Here is a 16,743-nt window from a genome sequence, read left to right as displayed (position 1 = left end):
TGCTGAGCAGCATTCTCTAGTCATATTTCAGATTAACATGGCTCGGCTCTCTGTGAGACTATTCCAACAACACTTAGCTGTTCTGTGATCACTTGTCCATCTTGAGAAACCCTATGGGTGTTGCACTAGATGTAGCTATCCTCCTCTGTGATATTGCTGATTCCTGGAGCTGCTTGCTTCTAACTGACTGGCAAATTCTTGTGCTCAGGATTTTCTCCATCAGGGTCTTAATACTATCAGAAAGCCCATCAGCAGCTGATTAAATGCCTGTCTATTGGAAAATCCAGCGGAATATCACACTAGGGAAAAGAGATGCATTTGGGTGAGGTGCAAGAAGGAGAAGGCCTATGTGAGGGAGGTGGCCAGGAAAGGTTGAGGGCAATGAAATTGTCAGCCATGATATCTGAGGTGAATTGCACTCCTTCCTATACACATGCCTATACACCTCTGTCCAGTTAGAAAATTATTTGCCATGGTATTGCCAATGCTGTTAATAGACAGCTTCTTTTTGGTGCATGAGAGTATTAACATCTATTTTGGGAAAATATTATAAAAGCAAGCATTTTAGAGATATATAATATGATCAAGCAGAGTCAACATGGCTTCATGAAAAGGAGAGATTACGCCTGACACAAATTTACAAGACCGCATTTAGAATACTGTGTACATTTCTGGCCGCCACATTACCAAAAGGATGTGGACGCTTTGGAGAGGGTGCAGAGAAGGTTTACGAGGATGTTGCTGGTATGGAAGGTGCTAGCTATGAAGAGAGGTTGAGTGTGTTAGGTTTATTTTTATTAGAAAAAAGGAGATTGAGGGGGACCTGATTGAGGTTTACAAAATCGTGATGGGTATAGACAGGGTGGATAGAGACAAGCTTTTTCCCAGGGTGAAGGATTCAATAATGAAAGGACATGCTTTCAAGGTGTGAGGTGGAAAGTTTAAGGGGGATACACATGGCAAGTACTTCACACAGAGGGTGGTGGGCATCTGGAACGCGTTGCCAGCAGAGGTGGTAGAGGCAGGCATGGTATTAGACAGTACATTTGGATTGGCTCAGGCTTGGAGGGCCGAAGGGCCTGTTCCTGGGTTGTAAATTTTCTTTGTTCTTTCTTCTTTGTTCTTTCTTCTTTGTTCTCTTTAAGACTTCTTTGAGGAGATAACAAGCAGAATAGATAAAGGGGAGGCAGTGGATGCAGTAGATTTGGATTTTCAGGAGGAGTTTAACAAAGTATCACGTGCTAGGCTATTTACTAAGACAATTCCTTGAAAGTAGAGTCAAAGGTAGATAGGATAGTGAAGAAGGTGGTCAGAGCATTGAGTATAGGAGTTAGGACATCATGTTACAGCTGTGCAGGACAGTGTTGAGGCCACTTTCGGAATATTGCATGCAATTCTGGTCTCTTTCCTATTGGAAAGATGTTGTGAAATGTGAAAAGGTTCAGAAAAGATTTACAAGGATGTTGCCAGGGTTGGAGGATTTGAGCTGTGGGAGAGGCTGAATCGGCTGGGGCTGTTTTCCTCAGAATATTGCAGGCTGAGAGGGTGACCTTATAGAGGTTTATAAAATCATGAGGGGCATGGACAGGGTAAATAGGCAAGATCTTTTTCCTGGGGTGGGGGAGCCCAGAACTAGAGGGCATAGATTTAGGGTGAGAGGGGCAAGATATAAAACGGACCTAAGGGGTAATGTTTTCACATAGAGGGTGGTGTGGTATGGAATAAGTTGCCAGAGGAAGTGGTGGAGGCTGGTACAATTACAGCATTTAAAAAGCATCTGGCTGGGGATATGGAAAGGAAGGTTTTTGGAGGGATATGAGCCAAGTGCTGGCAAATCAGACTAGATTAGGTTGGGATATCGGCATAGATGAGTTGGACAGGAAAATCTGTTTCTATGCTGTACATCCCTATGACTGTATGACTCTTAAGTGCCCATAGTGTTAGACATAGTCTATTTTCATTGCCAGAACTTTGGCTAACTAATAGAAGACAGAGATTTGGCATAAGAGATGCATTTTCAGGATGGCAACCTATAACTAATGGAGTGCCACAGGGATCAGTGCTGGTGCCATAGTTGTTTACAGTATGTTAAAGATTTAGATGGGGAAAGAGAATGTACTATACTGTCGCAAAGTTTGGGGATGACATGAAAATAGGTGGGAAGGCAAGTGGTGAAGATGACTGGTTAAGCGAGTGGATGGAAACTTGGCAGTTGGAATATCATGTGGATAAATGTGAGGTTATGCAGTTTGGCAGGAAGAACAGAGGAGATGAATATTATTTAAATGGAGAAAGATTCCAAAAAGCTGCAGGTTTTTGATTAGAAAGGGGATGATAGATTATGGGCAGGAGACTGGGGTTGAGAAACATAACAGCTATGATCTTGATGGACTGAATGGCCTAATTCTGCTTCTATATCTTACTGTTTTATTTTGGTCTTATAAACAGAAGGATTTGCAAATCCTCATGCAAGAAGCAGAGAAAGCTTGTATCCAAGTGCAGAAGGTAATAGTGAAAGCAAATGACATGTTGATCTTTATTTCAAAGGGAATAGAGTATAAAAGGAGGGAGGTTTTACTAAAAGACACTAATCAGACCACACCTGGAATACTGCAAATCATTTTGGCCCCTCCTGTAAAGAAGATAAACTGACATTGGAGACAGTCCAAGATTAGTTTCATTAGACTGTAACAAGGTATGGAGGCATTGTCTTATGAGATGTTGCGTAGGTTTGGCCTGTACTCTTTGGATTTCAGAAGAATGAAAGGTGACTTTACTGAAACATATAAGACTTTGGAGACTTGACAGGGTTGATATGGTAAGTTTGTTTCCCCATATGGGAGAGTTTAGTACCAGAGGGCATAATCTCCGAGTAAGCAATCACCCATTTAAAACAAAGATGAGAAGGAATTTCCTCTCTCAGGTTACGAATCTGTTGGATGCCTTGCCAAAGAGAACTACCAAGGCTGGGTCATGAAGTATATTCAAGGCTGAGATAGACAGATTTTTAGGAGTTAAGGATTATTGAGAAAAGGCAGGAAAATGGAGTTGAGGTTTACCAGATCAGTTGCGATTTCATTGATTGGCAGAGCAGACTGAATGGGTCAAATAGCCTACTTTGGCTTCTATGTCTAATGATTTTACAGGTGCATGGCATGGGTCAAAAGGTAAAGAATCTTCTTAAATGTTAATCAATGATGGCCTAAATAGAAGAGTTACTGCCTTTCAAAAGTAGTTAATTGAGTGATGTGCTTTGACATATTTAAAACAATAAAACACTGTATCATAGAAGTTTTAGATAATAGTGCCTTGAAAAATACATTAACTATAAATAATGTGATAGCTGATTTATAACAGTCACTGTTGGTAAAAAAGTGCTCACTGTTGAGCTTTGTACCTCCAGCTGGCAATTTTTCAAAAACCTTATTATATTGTATAATAAGCAATAATTTGTTGAGGTTTGAGATGTGATGAAGATCAGTTTAATATATTTTCAGTTATCAAAATGTTTTGCTATCCATTTTCTCATGTCAGCTTGATGGATCTGCTGAAAGGAGTGTCACCAAATACTTTTACTTGTCAAAATGCTTTGCTGTAAGATCTTCTATCCAACAAAAGTGAAGAAGATAGAAATCTTCTTTGAGAGTAATAACTACCTAAGACCATAAGACATAGGAGTGGAAGTAAGGCCATTTGGCCCATCGAGTCCACTCCGCCATTCAATCATGGCTGATGGGCATTTCAACTCCACTTACCCGCATTCTCCCCGTAGCCCTTAATTCCTTGTGACATCAAGAATTTATCAATCTCTGCCTTGAAGACATTTGGCGTCCCGGCCTCCACTGCACTCTGCAGCAATGAATTCCACAGGCCCACCAATCTCTGGCTGAAGAAATGTCTCCGCATTTCTGTTCTGAATTTACCCCCTCTAATTCTAAGGCTGTGTCCACGGGTCCTAGTCTCCTTGCCTAACAGAAACAATTTCCTAGAGTCCACCCTTTCCAAGCCATGTATTACCTTTTTTCTATCCTCTCTCCTTTCTGGCATTGGCTTCCATCACTGGCTTTTGCCTCAGATATTTCAAATAAAAGACTACAATGTAGTTCTCATTTTACTCCATTGGAAATCAAGCAAAGTTCACCAGTGCATTAACAGGTTGCCTGACTGTAGTAGATGTTGCAGTCAAACCCTAGTATTGTGTTTACCTGCTGTCCTCATATGGACATTGCCTGTAGAGACTGGAGTCCAGTCATTACAGATGGAAATCAAACTCATTCTTCTTTCCTGAGCTCAGAGAGCTTTAACCCATTGTAAAAATAATAATGGAAAAAAATGTACAGGATATTGTGGGAACAGGATGGAGAAAAGGTAATTACACACAAATGGGCAGTATAGTGTGTCAATTACTCTTTACCAGCGATGTCTCATTATACCAGATTAGTGCCTTGATCAGGTTCATGTTATATTGTGAAGTTTCTGTAACTTGTGATGCAACTTAGTAAGAAAGACATTACTGTTTGTCACTGTTACAGTTGATGCTGAGGGCTCTTGTGGAACAGAGCACTATGTGTGGATCAATCTATATGCAGGCTGCGCCTACATAATTAAAGGCATGGCAGTGTCACACAAGGCTAACTAATGCTTGGCAGTAATCCAGATTGCGAGTAAATACAATGGGCTTGTGAAAGGTCACCCAAGAGAACACGCATGACGCCCACTGCAAAGATGTCAAGGCAACATTCAAAGAAATGGTCAGGCACTAGATATTCAGTGGCCTATGTCATCACTTATGTACTAACCTTTTCTCTAGGTCAAAAGTAAACTTTAAATGCAAATAGGTAACAAACTTGTGACCATTCATAAAAAAAAAACGGTAATTGGAAACAAAAGCAGAAATTGCTCGAAAAACTCAGCAGGTCCGGCAGTATCTGGAGAAAGAAAGCAGAGTTTATGGTTTGAGTCCAGTGACCCTTCTTCAGAACACATTGTTCCAGCAATTTCAGTTTTTGTTTGTGACCATTCATGTCTGAAACAATGGGAAAGTCTAAAAATTGGCTTCAAACTTGGAATGGAAATTGATTGATTGATTGATCGATTGTTGTCACATGTACCGAGATACAGTGAAAAATGTTGTTTTGCATGTTCTACAGGTAGATCATACAAGACAGAGTCAACCAGGATAGAAGAACAGAGTTCAGAATACAGTGTCACAGGCACAGAGAAGGTGCAGAAAGAGAGATCAGAATTAACATTTGAGAGGTCCCAAGTCAAAAGTCTGAGAACAGTGGGGAAGAAGATGTTCATTCATATGTGTATGCAAATATTTATATCTTCTACCTGACAGAAAAGGATGGAAAAGAGTATAATCGGGGTAGGAGGGATCTTTGATTATGGTGGTTGTTTTCCCAAGGCAGCAAGAAGTATAGATAGAGTCAGTAGATGGAAGACTAGTTTGCATGTTGTATTGGGCTATGTTCATGACTCTCTGTAGTGCCTTGTGGTCTTGAGAAGACAGTTGCTATACCATACTGTGATGCATCCAGATGAGATGATTTCTATGGTGCATTTATAAAGGTTACTAAGAGTCCTTATGGACATGCCAAATTTCCTTAACCTTTTGAGGAAGTGGAGACATTGTGCTTTTTTGATCATCACGTCAACTTGGGTGCACCAGGATAATTTTTGGTGATCATCACTCCCAGAAACTTGATGCACTCCATCATCTCCACCTCAGCACCATCGATGCAGACAGGAGCTTGCCCTCCACTCCGCAGAATTCGGCCACGTAGTCGTGAATGTATAAGGAGTATAGTAGGGAGCTGAGTATGTTGACTTGCGGGGCACTGGTGTTGAGGATTATGATGAGGAGGTGTTGTCACCTGTTCTTACTGATTGCGGTCTATGGGTTGGGAAATCAAGGATCCAGTTACCGAGGGGAGGGAGCCAAGACCTAGGTCTTGGAGTTTATCGATGAGTTTGTTTGGAATTATGATGTTGAAGGTGGAACTGTCGTCAATAAGTAGGAGACTTTCATAGGTATCCTTCTTATCCAGATGTTTCAGAGATGAGTGCAGGGCCAGGGAGACGGCTTCTTCTGTGGACCTGTTATGCTGGTAGGTGAATTGCAAAGGATCAAGTCAATTTGGTAGGCTGGAGTGGACATGAACCATGACTAACCATTCAAAACACTTCATAATTATGAAGATCAGAGCTACTGGGTAGTAGTTTCCATCTTTGGCCGTTAACCTTATTTCGGCTAACACTTGGTGTAAATTGTTGATTACAATGAAAATCATTCACCCATTTACAAACCAGCCATAACTTGCATTAAAACGCTCAGTTGCAGCAGCAGAACAAAGCCATAGGCTGCATAAGGAATACCATGTGCAGAAAGTCATTGCTATCTGAGCTACCAAATAAACAGTGGCAAAGAAAATATCAAATATGTATCAGTGGTCCATATTCAAGGCCAAGATGTATCCATTTATACAGTCTCCTTCCCTGCTTGTCCAGAGTTGATAGAATGATAAATGTTCAGATCCATATTTTCTACAGTCACTAATATTTCTGATCGATGACAATTGGGACCTCTTTTACAGTTGTGTGATCTTTAGGTTTAATGGTGCTTTTCAGTAATATACAGGTAGCTGTTACATAAACTTTGCTTTCCAGCAAGCTGAAATACATAATCATAAATATGTAAGGACCTTTAATTATGATTCAGTGGGATCCATCTAATTAATTAGTTTTTATACAGAATTACATAGAATTTAAAGCACAGCAACAGATTATTCAACCTAACCAATCTATGCCGGAATGCATTCACTAACATTCCATTACATCACATCTTATCAAGAGATCAAATTTTATCTTGCTGTCCTAATATTGCTAGTTTCAGACGTTGGTCTTATGTAGTCTTTTTGTGTAACTTTAAGATTAAGCTACATCAACCATAATTTATGGTGGGTAAAATTAATTTTTTAGTCACATTCTTCGGTCCTCTGGCCTTTCCGAAGCTTGTACATCTATTTTGGTTTTGCTACTTGCTGTTCAACAGATCACCTATCAGTAGCCGACTGTTCTATTACCTTGCTAAACTCAATATATGAAATACATTAAGCTTCATCCCTCATCAAACCATTCACTCTTTGGGAAATAGTCAAACATTTTTTTTAACACTTCAGATAGTATGAACAAAATCATGCAACTGTTTCTTTTAGGAACACGTATATTTAAATGACTAATTACAAGAACTTCCAACTATTTTATTCACCTTCAGAAGCCTGTATGAGGAGCTCATGGAGTTATTGTCACTAAAATTGAAATCATTAATTGTTTTGGATTCTTTATTTCCTCTTGCCTATTTAGCCAGTCTTTATTGGCCCTTTACCTTAATCCTTATCTAACGTCTCCTGTCTTTCTTTAAACCCTCTCTGAACACAACTTGTCTGCTAAACTCATTTCCTGCACTTTTTGAACCTGTGTTCATTAAACCTCTGACTAATCAATTTTGTTTCCCTGCCATCATGCTAGATAATATCGCATCTCTTTCAAATCTGCCCTTACTACCCCACCAACTCCTTGAAACACTTTGATCAGTCCATAGAAATATTGTAACAGCTCCAAACTCCTTTCTTTTCCCTCACATTCCTGAATATGTAAATCACTTCCCAAAGTCGTCATAATTTTACCCAAATAGACCCTAAATTCCTGAATTTTCTTTCTAGATCTTTCCACTTATTTAACTTATACTTTTTCATACCTAACTCAAAACTTGCCACTTTAATCAAACATTTGGTCCCATTACCCTCTTATCTCCTTTTGCCTTAGTGTTACTTTTTGTGTTATTGCGCTTCTGTGAAGCATTTTGTATTTTCGAACTACAGAGGAACTATATAAATGCAAATTGTTGTTGTTACCTCTGCATTCTCATGTGGAACCTCACATTCTCACTCCACTTGGTTTCTGAAAATTAAATATATTTCGAGAGTGTAGTTTTCAGAATCGTAATACCCTGTGAGAAATCAAGATATTGATCAGGTTTCTGTGGCTACTTGCAAAAGTACAGTGTAACATTTGGAAAGTAACTGCCAGAGATCTGCATTTGTGATTCCTTTCTGAGCTAGGAATTATTTTATCCCCAGATACCTGAAAGAATGGCTATTGTGGCATTGATCTTCGGATGTTTCTTTCAAAGCATTAGATTGTATAGATCAAATAAAATGACTGAAATATAGGCTGACTGGTAAAAACCTAGGTGAGGACACCAAAAAGTGAATGCTCAATATTAAATCCCTCCCATATAAAGTCACAGACCCTTGCCTTGCCCTGATTGTGAGATACTGCATGCCCTATAATTCAGGTGCTAACTTATTTAAAATTCTCCCATCCCACAACATAGATGCTGCCCTAGGTTAGAGTATTTTAACTTTGTTACTTATAACTCCATTACTACTGCCCACTCTCTCTCAACCTCCCAAACATATACCCCCTGCCAGCCATCTCTTACTTCACCTTTGACCAATTGCTGCCAGGCTGTCAAATCTTTTTCGTTCCCGTGCCCACTCAACAAAATCCTTTCCCCATAGCACTAGCTCAGGTTGCACTCCCTTTCAGATCCCTTGTCTCCCTTTATCTCTCTCGCTCCTGTGTTACAATACTTTGTTAGCAGGAAATAGGTTCTCAGCTGAAGAGCATAGTTGACCTGCTCGAGTTCTTACTGTTCCTTCCGGTTACAGCACAATAAAAGTTTTGTGTTTTGAATTGTCCTTGACATTCTTTTATCCCACAATGGGTGGACAGAGTGTGCTGGAAAACATGACATCATTATCACTGACAGGCGCTCAAATAAATCACCTGCGTGTCTGCTCCTTTTGCTTATTCAACCCTTCTTATCCAGAGAACCGAGCACTACTTCTATGAGATTTCTTCCATGCACGTTAGACAATAACACATTATGATTGTTTTCACATGTATTAGTTTCATTACTCTCCCTTAATTATTTTTAATAAAAAAAATCCTTTTATGGATTATGCTGTTTGAAAATCATAGCAACAATCCATGGCATGCAAAAAAAAATACAAAAAAGATCATTGGTTTCTCGGCTGTTGTCTGAGTGGTGAGAAAATATGAAGTAATGTTAAGCCATCAAGATTTTTGTTATCTGTCATCTGTGCTGTGTTATTTACATTGATTGTTCTGAACTTAAAGATAGGAATATGTAAAAGTGCTGGTATTTTCTTTTAAACCTGCCTCCAGGGACCAACCAAAGGGATACTGCTTCTTTTACATAGTCTGTTTTGAGTCTGATTTGTTTACAAGGCCATGATTGTAGCAGTTTTAACTAAAGGTGCCACACAGTCTATGCAACTGCAACAACAAGACTCGGTTCAAGAAAGCAATCTGTAAACATTGTTCCTATTTATGAATGTTAACACAGCAAACAGATAGTGCAGGACATTACAACTTCTCTCACCCTTTACCTAAAAATGACACAGAGGAAGTAAGTGAAGCAGAAATCTTGAGCATTACTGGTCTTGTGCAAAAAATAGTGTATGTCTTTTTCTCTCTCAGCTGTTTCAAGTGCCCTCAGGTGGAAAACTATGATGCTTATGACTCACGAGTCACATGAGATGAGCAATAGTACACCACAATAGTTACATTTCTAATGGTCTGTTCTCAAACAAACTTTAATTCAATGTATGCCTTTGAAAGACTAGTTAACATTGTGGGGTTTGATTGTTTATTGAAATCTTTTCACTATCTATTTCTTACCCCTGTCTCCTTCCTATTGCTTGACAGTTCTCAAACCTCAGTTTCTTCACTGTTTTTCACTACTAGCTGAAATGTTGAAGGTAAATAAGTACTGGTCAGGCCCAGAATAGCTGAATTAATTTAAAAGGCCAGAACAAAGTAATTGTAGACTAGAGTTCAGAGCAATCTTTCCTATGTTTACTCAAAATGAATGCCTCACTTTACTGAGGGTTTGCTGTGCCTGGCACTCTGCCGATTATGATACCACAATTAAAGCTCATAAATACTTAGCTTCTTGTCATGTTCCTTTTCTCTGCAGAGGAAATGAAGGAAGAGTATGACACTATGGGGCCTGAACCCACACTTCAGCCGAGTAGAGGTAACGGTACAGGTGAGAATAACAACAGTTGTGTCTTATTGCTTCTGCACATAATGATATGTTTCTATAAAAGCCTCACTGTGAGGTAAAATTTACCACCTTTCTATAGCTTTAATGAGTGAAATTCTGCCCATTGTAAGTTGTGGTTCAGTCCAGATGGATTCACTATGGCCTGAACTTTGTCTTCATATCTTTTCCAACCAATATTCTCTCCCTGTCCCAGCTTCAACTTAACCAAGCAAGTGGGTTCAGTTTCTTGTGTGTGGTTTGAAAGCCACATACGTGGTAATGTTTGAATGTCTATAGCCTCTGCAGTCTAAATTGGCTTTCTTAAAAATGCAAACACCAATAAATTAAATAGTGGACAGTTATGAAGCTGAGTCCCTTTAATTCTGATCTAAGCTGTTCAAAGCTATCCTGGGTAAATGCAACAACTGAGTTAATTGGGGGTGACCTCATTCCTCCAGCCATGTGTTCATGGGCATACCGAGAATTTTTCCCACCTGATAAAGAACTTTTGTGAAAGCCATGGCACAGCATTATTGAAAAGCTCACAGTGCTAATGCAGGTGGTTACTTTAGTAGGTTTGAATGCTTTTTTTTTCAGTTCATCAAGGTGTTTTCCAGAATGCAAATCAAAGTTGCAACATTGAACCACAGAGACATACGTTTCAGTCTAAATTTAACTTCAGATGGGAACTTTACCAGTAGCTGGTTGCACTATGACATATTTTGCTAATCTCGTGAAAACTGGTCACAGGTTTTGAAATAAACAGAACCAACTAGCTAAGCTGTTTCTGAATTTGCAAGAGCATCAAAATCTAAAGATAAATGTAAATAGATATTTTAAGTCTCTTTCCACCCGTAAACCATTATTTAGCAGGTGTGTTTCCACATTTCCTCAAATCTTCAAAGCAATGGCACATCATCATATAACAAGCAAAATTTAATTGCAACATTTTGTCAGCTGAAATGTTTATATTTTTATCCTTCCATAACTTTATTCTGTAATAGACTAAACTGCATAATTTCAATGTTAGTTCAAAAATTATATGTATGGAAAATGTATAAAATATGATACTATTTATTTGTTTAAAGTTCATGTAGGAAATGCATTTCACAATCATCTCTTTTATTACTTCATCCCTTTAGACTGATAAATGATTGGCTGTTTTAGTTTTGCAATCCTCAGCTGGACTGTGTATTTGTGGTCCAGCTTCCATTTTATTTTAGGCTCACGGCTACCGTTTCGACTATTCTTCTAAGCCTTCTGGTACTTTTGGGTGCTGGATCCAATGTTCTGAATGTATAAGCAAGGGCGGTTAGATTTAGGTCTGCCATTCCATTTTATCATAGATAAGTACACTTGGATAGGAACAAATAAACAAATATATTCTGTCTCTGAAGTCTTGATTGGGTCATGACTCAAGGACTGTCAGTATTTATGTGTATAGTGTCCATATTGACCTTGGAAATGAAGTAGTACAGTACGACAGCCTCTAAATACTGTAAAGAAATATTGACCTAGAATATGGGGCAGAGACTGCAATGTATTGTGGCCATTTTTCAATGGCACAAAACATCCCAATTTTGTCGGATTTGTGGCCAGTCAATGTAGCCTGTTAAATCCCATGCATAAATTCACTTTTTCTATTGCTTGAAAGAGGTTAAAGCCACTTCAGTGTATTGATATAGTGGCCTATCACTCACAAGCTCCCCTCCATTAAATATGCTATTGATGGCCTGAAATACTAGATCCGTGTTCGGGATTCTTCAGAGGTCCCTGTGCCAACCAAGTAAAGGGAGCCTAAAAACAACAGCAACAACACAACAGGAAGCTTGACACCAAGTTAAAGCAATCTGCTTGATTGGCACCACATCCACAAATGTCAACTCCCTCCATTACTGCCACTCAAGAGCAACAATGTGTAATATTTACAAGATGCAAGGCAGAGATTCATCAATGATTCTTAGATGGCGCCTTCTATACCCACAGCCACTTTCAGTTACAAGGATGAGGGTATCAAACATGGGAAAACACCACCTGCAAGTTCCTTTTCAAACCACTCACTATTCTGACTTAGAAATGTATTGCCATTCCTTCACTGTTGCTGAGTCAAAAATCCTGGAATTCCCTCCCTAATAACATTGTGGATATATTTACAGCATATAGACTGTAGCAGTTCAAGAAGGCACCTCACCACCACCTTCACAAGGTCAAGGAGAGACAGGCAATAAATACTGCCCAGTCTGTGACACCCAGTTCCCACGAGTGAATTAAATAAAATCTTTCTGTGAAGTGAGAAGGAGCATAAATGCTCTATATCCAAGTCCATAGTCTTCCCAATCACACCATGATACCATTTACTAACTCCTGACACTCAGTACTTTCTCCATTAGGCCCCCTCTCCCCACCCCGATCAGACCCTCCACGAGAGCACTGCTGGTCATTTTTCTGCCTAACATGTAAGTGCCAGACAATCTATCTGCCTGTGCTATTATTGAGCTGGCCACTGAAAAATATAGGAAGAAGTTTGGGTAACTCTTTGGGAAATTACCTGGCTTCAACTTGGCAATTCCCCTCGATAAATCAGGAATTCACCATGAAAGAATGTTGTTATTCATGAAAACACTGGGTGGGAAATTCACTTTGTAATTTTCCATTTTTTGGGGTTGCTTCTGGTTCCAAAACACTATCAGGAGCACTTGTACACTTCTTATTTACAGCATTTAAAAGACATTTGTACAGGTACATGGATAGGAAAGGTTTCAAAAATGTCAATTTTCTTGCTCCTCAGATGCTGCCTGACCTGCTGTGTTTTTCCAGTACCACACTCTCGACTTTGAAGGATATGGGTCAAATGCAGGCAAATGGGACTAGTTCAGTTTAGGAAGCCTGGTTGGGCTGAAGAACCTATTTCTATGCTGTACATCTCTATGACTCTACTCTCGGGCAAACTGAGCCAGCACCATATTGTTGAGGATATTTGCACCTATGAAGTGGGAAGGATGTCTACGAGCAGTATTTAAAGTCTTCATTAGGCTGGGTCCTTACAAGTTTGGCATTAATTGATCAATTTTACTGTGTTTCTACCAGTGAGCGTTGCTTTCTATTGTCCTTTTAAGTTGCAAAAGACTATATGGCATCTATTGAAGGATGTTTAGCTGACTACAACTTTTCTACACAAATCAGTTGCTCTCAAACTTGGCTACATGAGTAAGCAATCTGTTTGGAATGCAACATGGTAGGGAGAATGAACAGAATCAATACAGAGCAAGACAAGTTCCTGGAAGAGGGAGAAGGAGAAGAGCTGTTAGCAGAAGAGACCAAATCCACCCTGAGTGTTCAGGGAGCAATCCTCTAACCTGAATCTCAGTTAGGTGTTTGGGATGTCTGCATGTCAATAAGGAGATCCTCACTGAAATCTGATGTTTTCTGCAGCCATAACTGGAATCTAGGTAGTGGTGAGTGGGTGAAGGGGAGTGGGTGTGGGGTGGTTAGTGATGAAGGAGGATGAATTACTGTCTTGTTCCATGCAACTACTGCTGAGTCACCGCCTCAGCAATCCCAGTCACCTCTGAGATCAGATTTATGGACTAATGTGAGATCTGTAAGTGATGGTAATGCATATCCATTGATCGTTTTCTGTAGGCTGCCCTATCAGGTTTCACATCTGAAGCCTTGGCACTGGAACCTATGCAAGCGTTTACCAACTGGTAAACCCTTGGTATCACACCACATGCAGACTTTTTAAATTTAGTTTATCTTTTAAGATACATATAGTACTTATCTGTTATGGTGACGGAAAGTCTGATACCAAGTCACAGTGCAATGCCTTCTTATTGTTGCTCCATTGCCTGGCTTGCTTTAATTCTTGAATATCTGAGAGGAAAAAGGTATACGGGTCAGTTTGTGGAAGAGCAAGGTTGGACAGGTAGGTGAACATAAGAAATGCATTCTTATATCATTTGTAATTTTTAGGACTAAGTGAGATGGGAGAAATTAAGTCTTGACATCTGGTCAATATCATCTCCTCTGTGGGAATTGCACTTGTAGATATGCTTTCCCCCGCTATGGTTCGCTCCTGATGCCTCCATCATTGTCCGAAGAGAGGAAAATAATTGCTTAGTAGTGCAGAACTTCATTAAAAAAAAAAGCATGTAATTGTAGCTTCATTAAAAAAAAGGCATGTAATTGTAGCTTTCCATCATTAGGCCAGAACTTCATTCTTGCATCTCAGGAAAATATTTTGCTGAGTATCTTTGCAAACATATTGGCTGTGATTGTCCAACATGTAAGTAAGAGTGTGAGTCTTGCAGCACTGATAGTTTGTGAGAATGAGGTAAAGCATATGAATGTTAAGTATGAGGCCTGATTGACATAATGACAGAAATTATTTGTAGGTCTGTGATGGTAGGGCCTTGAACAGGCTGAAATGGTTGGTGTAATTCGTAGACTATGAAATTTGACAATGCATTCACTGTCCTTGACCACTCATGTCAAGGTCTTTGAATTTCTTGTGGCACTGCATATAGTTCCTCAGGCTTAACTCCTGGTATCAACTTTCATGGTTACCTGCTCTGTCTGCTTGCTGTGTGTCTGGAGAACATCCTTCTCCTACAGATACAAAACATTGCTCTTCTTTTCCATATCCTCCACTAAACGCCCTGCATTTAGCATTCAAAAAAAAAATCCATGATGCCTGCTCTTACCTAATGTGACATTTCCCACTCATTCTCAGGTTAGTTTCTCTTCACATATGAATCTGGTGTAAACTATTTCTCTTTTCCACGCTGTGGGCTAGCTCTAAGCAATGGGGCCACTCATGATATTGTTCTCCTGTTGATACAGACAGTTGATTAATAATTTGTTTTGCATTTGGTGGACATTTTAAAAAGAAAGGCACACAAAGTTGGCTTGTAGGCAAACAATCGTGCATTTTGATCCACATGCTAATTTTCAGGTTTCTATTTAAATTTCCCCCATTATGTCAGACTACTGTAAAGAACCACTACAATGTGTCAATATGCTGCCTTACATTATCGATTACACCACAAACTTGAAGTTACTCGACTGCAGGGAAACCCCTCTTTCTGAAAGCATGGAAGCTCTAGGTTGTCAGATAGTTTATGAAATACATAGTTTCTTGTTATCAATGTTTTTCTTGTTAAATAGCACCTAGGTTTCCAATGTAAGTCTGAAATGTCTGTAACAAAAAAAAAATTCAAGGAAAAACCCTGAAAGATAACAAGGCTGAGGAAAACAGAAGTAAAACTTGGCATGCCAGCAAGTCAGGCAGTTTAGGCTTGTAATCAGCATGTACCAATAAGGGCCTGTCATTTCCTGGCTAATGAAGGCTGTGGTTTTATTTGCTTTGTTTGTGATTATTTCAGCTATCTCCACCTAACAGTTAGAGTTCCCACAAGAGCTAAACAGTATGGGGAAGCAGAAATTCCAAGTAAAATTGCAGTCTTTCAGAACTGTGTATTGTAACTTGAGAGATGCCAAGTCACTCTGGGTTGTAGAGAAAGATTGGACTGTGGGTGACTGACATTCTTTTCTCTCCTTCCTTCCCTCAATATATTATTTTAGGAAAGACTGTAGATTGCACATCAGATTTTGAAGAGTATTTTGCCAAACGGAAACTCGAAGAAGGAGACAGCCATGCGGTTAGCATTGCAGAATATTTGCAGCGGAGTGACACAGCCATTATCTATCCAGAAGCGCCTGAAGAACTGTCTCGGCATGGAACACCAGAAACCAATGGGCAAGAGGACAATGGTGAGCCTCTCTCACAATGTTAGCCCCTACACTGATACTTTTACACCTTAAATTCATTGCATGACTCAATGTTTATCTTCAAATTTTGGGAGGTTTGTGACAACTGTCAGAGGCCTAATGTCAGATGTAGCATCATGTATTTTGCTGCAGGCTGTCAGATATGTCATTTTAAACACTCCATTTTTCATAGTGGTATGTTATGTACCACACATTTACTTTACAAATACTACTTTAGCATTTGTTTAAACAGTGAATAGTCACTGTTTGGACTACACGCTTAGACGAGCAGGTGCAGGAATGTTTTATTACTGTTTACTTTAATACAGTTGACTCCACTTAAGCATTTACACACTTAAAAGAGTTGCTTCAAAGGTGTTATCCTGCATAACTGTCCAGTTGGCTATTACATAAAATAGTCATTTACATTCTCTTCCTTGGACGGTTTCAAACTTTTTCAAATAAAACTAGTATCATTTTATAGTGAAAGATGAGCCCCCGCACCACTACCACCCACAATGTTCAATGCTTAAATACACCACACAGTGTAGTAACAGGGAATAAGTGTTGCCGATCTGGTTGTTGAGTATGCTGAGTGAGATAAGTAGAGTTGGGTCAGCATTTGGCACGTGAAAATTGGACTCCTTGAGCCAGCACTACAGTATGGGTAAACAGCCAAGATTCCCATTTCTGGCCATTATTTAATTATTCCTGATGGGAAATACAAGGATGTGGATAACTATTGGATACCAGTGATGCCTCTCCTCTTGAAAGTGTTGACGTGCCCACAGACATTCCTAGAAAGGCAAAATCCTTGAAGTCCAAGCAGACAT

General features: G+C 39.5%; 1 protein-coding gene across 3 annotated transcripts in view; it reads left to right on the top strand.

Moving 5' to 3' along the window:
• Positions 1-16,743, top strand: part of LOC122551730 (zinc finger E-box-binding homeobox 2-like) — a 151,022-nt gene that overhangs the window by 113,571 nt on the left and 20,708 nt on the right. For all 3 annotated transcript variants that reach the window (XM_087989233.1, XM_087989235.1, XM_087989234.1), the window contains 2 exons: positions 10,073-10,144; positions 15,725-15,913. In XM_087989233.1, the coding sequence (XP_087845359.1) occupies positions 10,073-10,144; positions 15,725-15,913 (261 nt within the window). The remainder of the gene's footprint in view (positions 1-10,072; positions 10,145-15,724; positions 15,914-16,743) is intronic.

The sequence above is a fragment of the Chiloscyllium plagiosum genome, unplaced genomic scaffold (assembly GCF_037043375.1).
Source record: "Chiloscyllium plagiosum isolate Xiang-an unplaced genomic scaffold, Cpla_swu_hap1 HiC_scaffold_7, whole genome shotgun sequence".
NCBI classification, from domain to species: Eukaryota; Metazoa; Chordata; class Chondrichthyes; order Orectolobiformes; family Hemiscylliidae; genus Chiloscyllium; species Chiloscyllium plagiosum.
Note: the sequence above shows the minus strand (reverse complement) of the source record. Positions and strands in the feature narration are given on the sequence as shown.